This window comes from Phyllopteryx taeniolatus, chromosome 18 (genome assembly GCF_024500385.1).
Source record: "Phyllopteryx taeniolatus isolate TA_2022b chromosome 18, UOR_Ptae_1.2, whole genome shotgun sequence".
NCBI lineage: Eukaryota > Metazoa > Chordata > Actinopteri > Syngnathiformes > Syngnathidae > Phyllopteryx > Phyllopteryx taeniolatus.
Window position 1 is genome coordinate 14,120,158 of NC_084519.1, and position 10,046 is coordinate 14,130,203.

Genomic DNA, 10,046 nt, shown 5'->3' on the forward strand with positions numbered 1-10,046 from the left:
TGTGGAAAAACTCATCTATTTGAGATTGTTTTTGTAACGTGGAAAAAAAAGGCAAATACAGTTAAGATAAAGTTCAGTGAAAGTGAAGTGCAAAGAAATTTTGCAATTAAGGAAACACCTTTTATTTCTTTACATTCTATTTGATTACGTTATTACTATTTGATTTTATTCAGTGCAGTATGGGGCACTGCTACTTTAGGTGCAAATGTGACTGATAAATGGAGGCTTGCAGAAGAAAAAGAGGAAGTTGTCAACTTTTTCTTTTTATTTGAAAATACTCTCCCAACAGACTGAAGCCAATTGAGGCGCCTCTAGAACACGAGCACCGCTGCTTATTGCTATGTCACTCTGCAGCAGGACAAGGGAATTAGGGTGTGGGTGTGTGTGTTTGGGCGGGGGAGGGGGGGTTTGAGTGTAAGAGACAGAAAAATGTTGGGAAATCGAACACAGGAGACCCACCATCACGCCCAGCCCAGCACATGCATACAAAAAGAAGCTATGGGCCATTCTGAAAAGGAAGAGCTGTAAAAGTGCTGCAGTTGTTCTCCACAGTGACTGCCACTTTCTTTAAAAATATGACTACTACTAATAAAATAAAATGACTACTGTGGAGATCAGGATGAAGAACATATGCAGCTGTTTCTCATTAAAAAAAAAAAATTTAAAATAAAAATAAAAAAGAGTAAAAATAAGAAAAGTTTTGATTGTGAAGGTACTGTTGGGAAGTTAAGAGGAGTGTGGACATTATATGGGGATTTTAGGGAACGCTGGCCATTCATCTCTAGCATCTATCACAAGTCTACAAAAAAATTAGCATGTTACAAAAAATTTGTCGGTAGGAAAATGGGAACAAAAAAAGTGGCGCCCGTTGTCCTTACGCCTTCTCCTCAGCGGCCTCAGTTGCCTGCGGTGAAGAAAAATTGCAAGGATTAAGACTTTTTTTCAAAAGACTTTAATGTTAGAGATGCACTGTAACACACTGCAAACACAAACGATATAAGAAAAACACTTTACAGTCCAACCTTAGAATTTGACCGAACTTACTTCAGGAAAAATAAGACACTAAAGTCGCACAAAATGTCAGCTCAAATTGCTGCCATTGTGTTCTTCACAAGAGCTCAGTTTAGTGAGCATCGAAGAATTTATTTTGTTTTATTTTTTTGTGACACTTAGCCTCAACTACCGAAGCCCCCGAAAAGGAAGTAGCCTGGTGCCTTTTCCTACTGGTTTGGATGTAGAGTAGTTACATTGGAAACCCCTGGCTTTGCTTATCATGAAGAAGAGGAAAAGTGATAAGAAGAAAGCATTTGTGCCTATGCTATATTTTATTTTAAGCCAACATTTGTATTGTTAAATATGCTAAAACCATACAGTTCTACCACATCCTACCAACCTGATAAATTCAAAGTAGTGGAGATCTCAGTACATTGCTGTACCTTGTAAACCACGTCAGGGTAGCCTACAACATTTGTCGTGTCCCAGAGCTCGGGACATAGGGAAACTGCATTCATATTTTTTCCCTCAATTTTCTACTGTTTTCTTTGCACGTTACGTTGCATTTAAAAATAAAAAAAACAGCACAATTCTGTAGAGATTGTTTAGAGCTCACTAAATAAACACTCACAGAGATCTTTTCAGGTTTAACAAAAGGGTCTGATTTTATATACATGAACGAAAAATTCTCAGTGGTTGACTTTAAACTATTAGCAAATAAATAACTTGCTTTAACCTTAATGGAGTACAGCTTATAATGAACGGTTTGGTCGACGGCGCACGATGCTGTGCTAAGTGCAGGAAGTTGAAGCTATGTGTTAGTAGGGCACACGCAAAAGGTGGGTTAGCGTGACACTCTTGCATACCCTTCACTCTGACTGTCTCGCTCTGCCCTCGCACTGACATGGTGGAGGGAGCTGAGCTTCTGATGGAAGACACACTGACAGATGGACGACAAACAAAGATCTGCGTGTGTGTGTGTGTGTGTGTGTGTGTGTTGAAACACAAATGGACACCATCCTTATTAAATGTTCTTATTTTGTATGTTATTTTTGTTTTTTTTGTTTTTTGCCCATCTCAAACCTCGTTAGTCTTGGCATCTCCGTTCTGGGCAGGGCTGTCTTCCTTCTTCCCTTTGGTGGTGCCTTTCCGTGGCTTCGCCCCCTTTTCATCAGCCACCTTCTGCAGAACAAGTCATTAAAAAGTCGATATTCGTTCCATTCACTGATCATTAAGATGGATAAATGCTGGGGGAGATGTCGCCTCTGGAGATGCTTGATAAGATTATACGCCATAAATAGACTTATTTAGGACGCACTGTGTATGTGCTTCACTGACCTTGACGACAACCTTCTTGGCTTTGGCCTCGGGCTTCGGCAGTGTAGGTTTCTGCAGGACCAACAGAACCTAGTTAGACTGAGTCGGTTTGTTGGACAGTTCTTGGTATGATTTGTTTAACTATACTTTTTTTCCATGTGTACATTTATGTACAACTCAATGGAGTTATGTAGAGTGTTGTGTTTTGGATGTGTCAACAAACTCTCTAGGACAAATTTTCCTTTGATGGACCCCTCGAAATGTAAAAAGTGATCCTAAAATGGGTACTTTAAACCAAAATGTCAGACTTCCCGTGTCTTTTCAGGCCTGGCTTCATGATCCTTTTTTATACATCTACTCATGATAGACATACCTACCAAATTTCATATTGCTAAGTGGAAATAGCTTTGGGGGTGGAATTTTCAAACTCAATTATTAAGAGTTTTGTTATTTTTGGGTTAGGACTCATCAAACGTCACCGCCATGCTCCACACAGAGGCAATGACGAAGACTCAACATTTTTGCAATTTACTGTCGCCTATCTACCACAATGAAGATTATTGAAATCTTACACATTTGATACAGTTTCACAATTGGGGACGTAATACATGATACTGTGTGCTCCCAATTGACTTAATTGTGTAAAAAAAAGTACATTTAAACGGCAACGACGGTGAAACATGCACACAACATTGAACAGACACCATGCAGAGTTCTACATTGGGTACGGAAAGTATTCAGAACCCCTTACATTTTTCACTCATTTTTATATTGCAGCCATTTTCTAAAATAATTTAAGTTTACTTTTTCCTCAATTTACACACAGCACCCCATATTGACAGAAAAAAAAACCGAATTGTTGAAATTTTTGCAGATTTATTCAAAAGGAAAAACTCAAATATCACACAGCCAAAAGTATTCAGACCCTTTGCTCAGTATTTAATACAAGCAGCAATTTGAGCTAATACAACCATGAGTCTTTTTGGGAATGATGCAACAAGTTTGTCACACCTGGATTTGGGGATCCTCTCCAGTTCTGTCAGGTTGGATTGTGAATATTGGTGGATAGCCATTTTCAGGTCTCTCCAGAGATGCTCAATAGGGTTTAAGTCAGGGCTTTGGCTGGACCATTCAAAACAGTCACGGAGTTGTTCCGAAGCCTCTCCTTTGTTATTTTAGCTGTGCTTGGGGTCGTTGTCTTGTTGGAAGGTGAACCTTTGACCCAATCTGAGGTTCTGAACACTCTGGAGAAGGTTTTTCATCCAGGATATCCCTGTACTTGGCCACATTCGTCTTTCCTTCAATTGCAACCAGCCATCCTGTCCCTGCAGCTGAAAAACACAAACATGATGCTGCCACCACCATGCTTCACTGTTGGAACTGTATTGGACAGGTGATGAGCCGTGCCTGGTTTTCTCCACACATAACTCTTAGAATTTAGGCCAAAAAGTTATATCTTGGTCTCATCAGACCAGAGAATCTTATTCCTCACCATCTTGGAGTCCTTCAGGTGTTTTTTTTTTTTTAGCAAACTCCATGCTGGCTTTCATGCATCTTGCACTGAGGAGAGGCTTCCATTGGGCCACTCTGCCATAAAGCCCCAACTGGTGGAGGGCTGCAGTGATAGTTGACTTTCTAGAACTTTCTCCCGACTGCATCTGTGGAGCTCAGCCACAGTGATCTTTGGGTTCTTCTTTACCTCTCTCACCAAGGCTCTTCTCCCCCGATTGCTCAGTTTGGCCGGATGGCCAGCTCTAGGAAGGGTTCTGATCATCACAAACCTCTTCCATTTCAGGATTATGGAGGCCACTGTGCTCTTAGGAACCTTAAGTGGATCAGAATTTTTTTTTTTTAACCTTGGCCAGATCTGTGCCTTGCCACAATTATGTCTCTGAGCTCTTCGGGCAGTTCCTTTGACCTCATGATTCTTATTTGCTCTGACATGCACTGTGAGCTGTAAGGTCTTATACAGACAGGTGTGTGGCTTTCCTCATCAAGTCCAATCAGTATAATCAAACAGGTGGACTCCAATGAAAGTGTAGAACCATCTCAAGGATGATCAGAAGAAATGGACAGCACCAGAGTTAAATATATGAGTGTCGCAGCAAAGGGTCTGAATACTTATGGCTGTGTGATATTACAGTTTTAATTTTTTAATAAATCTGCTCAAATTTCAACAATTCAGTTTTTCCCTCTCAATATGGGGTGCTGTATGTACATTAATGAGGAAAAAAATGAACTTAAATGATTTTAGCAAATGGCTGCATTATAACAAAGTGAAATATTTAAGGGGGTCTGAATACTTTCCATACCCACTGTATGTAGTTTAAAAAAAAAAAAACAGAAAAAACACAGGCTGTGTGGTGAAGCAGTTTTCTAGGAGAGATCTTGTTGTGTATAACACATCCCACCACGGCTTTATGGACCTGGGGTCTACCCAAACAGTTCCCACAAATTTGGAGGTATACAATTGTCAAAAATGTGTTGAATTAACATTTTAGTGGTTGTAGCCTAACCCATTATTGGTGAATTATTTGCTACTGCACCACAATGGACAAAAGACAAACATATAAAAGACATAAATAACAAGCGCAAGACTTTTGACGCTGAGGAATAGTGGTGAAGACAGCGAAGAGGAGGAGGAGGACCAAACTTACCACTGACAACCTCGCGGACCTCCTGATGGGCTAAGATGATCATTAAGAGAGCAAGAGACAGTGACAGAAAGAGACAGAGAGAAAGACATCAGTTCTACCTCCGCAGTCGTGGTCTTTACCTGATCTGCTCGCTGCATGGCTGCTTCTCATGATGAGGCAAACTCAAACAAGCACACGCACACACACACACACACACACACACACACACACACACACGATTCACACTGACTTTTACCTCTTGTTTGGTGAACTTGGAGCTGTCCTTGCCCTCGGGACCCTCAGGAGACTATCAAGGAGAGCACAGTGAGCACATCTGGTAATGACAGTGAGTTTTTAATTTATTTATTTTTTTTTTTTAAAGATGAATCAGCGTACTCGAAGCTAAGTTTTCTGACAGCTGTAGTTTTACAATTATGAAAAGTTGAGTGGCATTCAAAGCCTAATGCCACAGCGGTGGTGTGGGAACATTTTGGATTTAAGCCAGATGAACGCAGAGCGCCCGCTAACACCAACGAGCCGCTATGTCGGCTTTAGATGACGTTGCAACACAACAAACCTCAAAGTATATTTTATATATATTTTATTCGTTGTTCTACATTTCAATGCAAATGTTCTTGGGAATTAAAAGTTAATTGCTCTTAAAAAGGATGTACATGAATAATTATGCCATTATAACTATTAGTGGCATAAAAAACCTCAACGATACTGTCGTTTATCGTGATAGTTTCTGGGGAAAAATATATTGTCCTAAAAATTTGTTATCATGACAGGCCTCCTCACCTGTGTTACTCAACGTCTGCGAGATAGCTGGTGGAAATGCGACATTAATTTTTGAGCATGCAGTTTGGCGATTCATTTTATGGTAATAAATTAATAGACTTTAACCTTGAGAAGAACCGTGTTTACATATATGTTTTGACAAACGGGACATTTTTCCCCCCCTAGAGAAAGCTCTTGTTTTCTTTTTTATGGAAATTGATGTATTGATGACCGAAGTGAATTGAGATTAAAACAAATTCCTGGGAAAATTAAAACAGTTTAAAAGCTTGTTTTTATATCAACAGAAATTAAGCAAAGCCCAGAAGAGGAAATTTTTTTTTTGAACAGTCATTGTCATTTGCTTTTTGTATAAAAGGAGGAGAGAAAACCAATTCAGATCAGAAATCTGATTTTTGTGGGGGGAAAATTTTTTCATTTTTTTTTCTAAGGCTATATCACTGAGCCCTAGGTAATGTTAATATTTTCCTCAGCCTTTACCGATCCTTTGCTACGTAAAATAACATGGTACCAAAAATCTCATCAATAACATATTTACATTAAAGTCAATTAAATTAAATACGTTAAATTATTATTTTTTTTCCCATGCCTGCATCTTGTTCTTGGTAATGAACATCCTATAATGGAATCATTCCGTTTACATGACCAGAAAGGAGCTGCCTACAGAATCACCGAATTACAAAGGCGGGCTGTTCAACGCGCATGCGCAACATCCAATCCAAACAGGCGGGGGAGGAGAAGGAGGAGGGGCCACTCGATGTTGGTTTAGGATAGGCCCAAAGACCCCCCTACCCTCACACACACACACACACACACGCACACGCACACAATGGCAGCATCTAGCTGGTACTCGAACATGTACAAAGATGGCCAAAACAGCCCTGAACGTTCTCAATACATATCTCCTGTTATTAGTTGGTGTTTTTCGTAACATGACATCGTTCAGAGTGGACGTCTTCGTTATCACATTTTCGCCATTTAACCACTCGGCGCGTCCTCGTGACATTGTGAAAGGAAAACAGGGAAGCAGACGGTAAAAAAGAGAAAGAAATGACGGGTGGAAAAAACAAACAAACACACACGTGTTTTCAAACTTGAGCTTTCACTTGTCCGGACGCGCGCGCTGCTGTTTTTATTTAACAGCTAAAATTACGACGCGGACGAGCCGTCAATTGCAGCGGCGACACTCACCTTCCTCTTCGGCATTGTTGCTAGTCAACGGAAAAGCACGGGGAAAAAATGACGCGAAGCTATAAGGTCAAGCCTTGCAAATGTCCACACGGTGGGATAAATCCAACTAGCTCGCACTAGAGGATCGATATCTAAAAAGCACCTTGGCTAATATGTTGATTATTATGCACTTCCCCCAAAAAAGTCTGTGCCTCGCCCAGCCATTGGCCAGCGCGCACCAAATCCTCTCCCATGCTGACTCTCCATTGGTCAGTGCTGTCTCCATGTAAATAATAGCGTCACCGATGTTTTGATTGACAGCCGCCACTTGCCGCTTCCGATTGGCTGAGCGGCCTAGCTCTGACCCCGCCCCTTCGTCCCGTCCTCAAGGCGAGCGTGACAGCCAAGCCTGCCTCGCTCTCGGCGGATCTGGCGCATGTCGGAGTGTATTGTTGAATTGTCTCGAGAAAAACAACAACAACAACAACAAAAAGGAGCAGGAAAATTGACAATGCCACGCGCCGACCACATCTAGAACAGCGGGCATTGTGGGCTGCGGAATTTTACCAGTTCTATGGCATAATACTAATAAAACAAATGACAACAAAGCATACACACAAAAACAGTTTTTCCCAGTAAGGCAAGGCAAGATTATATGTATATCACCAGTCAACAACGAAGTAAACCCATCGTGCTGTACAGAGGCAAAGAAAAAAAAAAGATGAAAAGCAAGATAAAATCCCAACATAAATGTAGGATGAATGAAAAGGTAAAACAAAACACTAAATTGACAAAACACACAGATCACGGGTGTCAAAATTAAGACCCGGGGGCCAGATCCAGCCCACCACAAGATATTATGTGGCCCACCAAAGCAAATAAAGCATGCCTACATGTTTTTTGCTAAATAGATGATTTTTTTTTATTTGGGAGAAGATTTGGACATCAGTCTGAAATTGCAATTATTTTTCACTTTAACCACTATTTTTTTTTAAACATAAATTGGACAATAGTTTCATTCAAAAATATTTGCTTGCCACTATTTTTCATGACTTCAGATTTTTTAAATTTAATTTGTTGTAAATATTCACTATAGATTGTTATTATATGATATTGATTGTTATGTAGTATTGTATATTTTTAACAACAAAATGAATTTGAAATAAAAAAATCATGGAAAATAGTGGCAAGCAAATATTTTTGAATTATTGAAATTGTGTATATGCAATTATAGGATGAGGTGATTATACTTATATATGCTATTCACAGTCATAATGGCCCTCTGACAGAAATCATAAGAGTTTGACACCCCTGAATCAAATTAAAATTACAAAACAAATGCCGGATGGTGAAAAATAAGAAAGCATTTTTTTTTCCATTTCTGAAAAAGAAAGAGTGAACAAAGTTTTAAGACAGATTTGAATGTACTGACAGCTTTAGCAGATCTCAGGTGTTCAGGAAGTTTGTTCCACAATTGAGGAGCAATAATGCTACTTCACATTATTTTGTTCTAGTTCTGGAAACACTCAATAAGGCAGCACTCGATGACTGGAGGGGTCTGGAAGTCTTATAGGGAACTAAAAGCTAATTTACTGTTTCAGTTTCAGTTTATCAGTTTATTTTTGAAAGGGGACAATGCAATTTCATAAAACACATGAAGTACACATGGTTAAAAAAGCCAGAATTAGCCAGAAGGCTAGTGTAGTGTAACAATGTAATGTAAGTAATAACAGTGCTAGGTTAGCAACTGATTGTTTCATTGGTGAAAATCAATCAGCCAAAAGATCTCAAAAAGGTACAACAAAATTCCACAATCCAAAGAAATTCAAGAACAGATGAGAAATAAAGTGACTTCTATCAGTGTGGAAAGGGTTAAAAAGGTATTTCTCAAGCTTTACGACTCCAACGAACCACGGTGAGAGCCATTATCCACAAATGGAGAAAACATGGAACAGTTTTGAACCTTCCAAGGAGTGTCCGTCTTACAGAAGTTACCCCAAGAGCACAGCGACAACTCATCCAGGTGGAAACAAAGGAGACCAGGACAACATCTAAAAAAACTGCAGGCCTCTCTTGCCTCAGTTAAGGTCACTGTTCAAGACTCAACAATAAAAAAAAAAAAAAGAGACTGGGCACCAATGGCATCCATGGCAGAGTTCCAAGGCAAAAACCACTGCTGACCAAAAAGAACAAAGGCTCATCTTACTTTTGGGGGGGAAAAAAAAATTATATATATATATATATATCTGAATGATTCCCGAGACTTTTGGGAGAATATTCTCTGGACTGATGAGACAAATATTTAACTTTTTAGAAGGTGTGTGTCTCGTTACATCTGATCTAAATGTAACACAGCATTTCAGAAAAAGAACGTCATACCAAAAGTCAAACATGGTGGTGGTAGTGTGACGGATTTTCCACTTAAGGACCTGGACGACTTGCCGTGATTGATGGAACCATGAATTCTGCTCTTTATCAGAAAATCCCGACGTAGAATGTTCGGCCATCAGTTTGTGACCTCAAACTGAAGTGGACTTGGATTCTGCAGCAAGACGTTTCAAAACACACCAGCAAGTCAACTTCTGAATGGCTTAAAAAAAAAAAAAAAAAAAGGTTTTTGAAATGCCCCATCAAATTCCAGATTTGAATTTGATTGAAATGGTGTGGCATGACCTGTAAAAAGCCATTCATGCTCGAAAACCCTCTAGTGTTGCAGACTTAAAACAATTCTGCAAGAAAGAGTCAGCCAAAATATCTCCACAGAAATGTGAAAGACTCATTGCCAGTTATAGAAAACATTTAATATCAGTTGGTGCAGCTGAGGGTGACCCAACCAGTTATTATGTTTTGGGATCAATTACTTATTCACACAAGGACAGGTAGATTTGAATTTTTTTCCCTTAGTAAATAAAGTCACAATTTAAAAACTGCATTTTAAGTTTGCTTGGGTTTATGTGTCTGATATTTACATTTGTTTGATTATCTTAAAGTGGGGAAACTATGCAAAAAAAAAAGATAAGGGACAAATACTTTTTCATGGTTCTATAAATATATATATATTATCAAATAATATTATAAATACATTCAGTACATATGTGGTGCATATATTACATGAGTGTAAATTTATCATAA

At 39.2% G+C, this 10,046-nt stretch overlaps 1 protein-coding gene across 2 annotated transcripts; it reads right to left on the reverse strand.

The window, feature by feature from the left end:
* Positions 1-243: 243 nt before the first annotated feature.
* Positions 244-7,166, reverse strand: hmgn3 (high mobility group nucleosomal binding domain 3). 2 transcript variants are annotated; one of them, XM_061753475.1, is made up of 7 exons: positions 6,936-7,147; positions 5,203-5,253; positions 4,968-4,997; positions 2,332-2,382; positions 2,077-2,175; positions 1,860-1,959; positions 244-904 (listed from the first exon to the last, which is right to left on the reverse strand). In XM_061753475.1, the coding sequence occupies exons 1-7, from the start codon at positions 6,948-6,950 to the stop codon at positions 897-899; spliced, it is 354 nt and encodes a 117-aa protein (XP_061609459.1). In that variant the 5' UTR covers positions 6,951-7,147; the 3' UTR covers positions 244-896. The 2 variants fall into 2 exon arrangements, with proteins under 2 accessions (XP_061609459.1, XP_061609460.1); XM_061753476.1 differs by lacking the exon at positions 4,968-4,997 and having other exon boundaries at positions 6,936-7,166.
* Between the last annotated feature and the right edge of the window lie 2,880 nt (positions 7,167-10,046).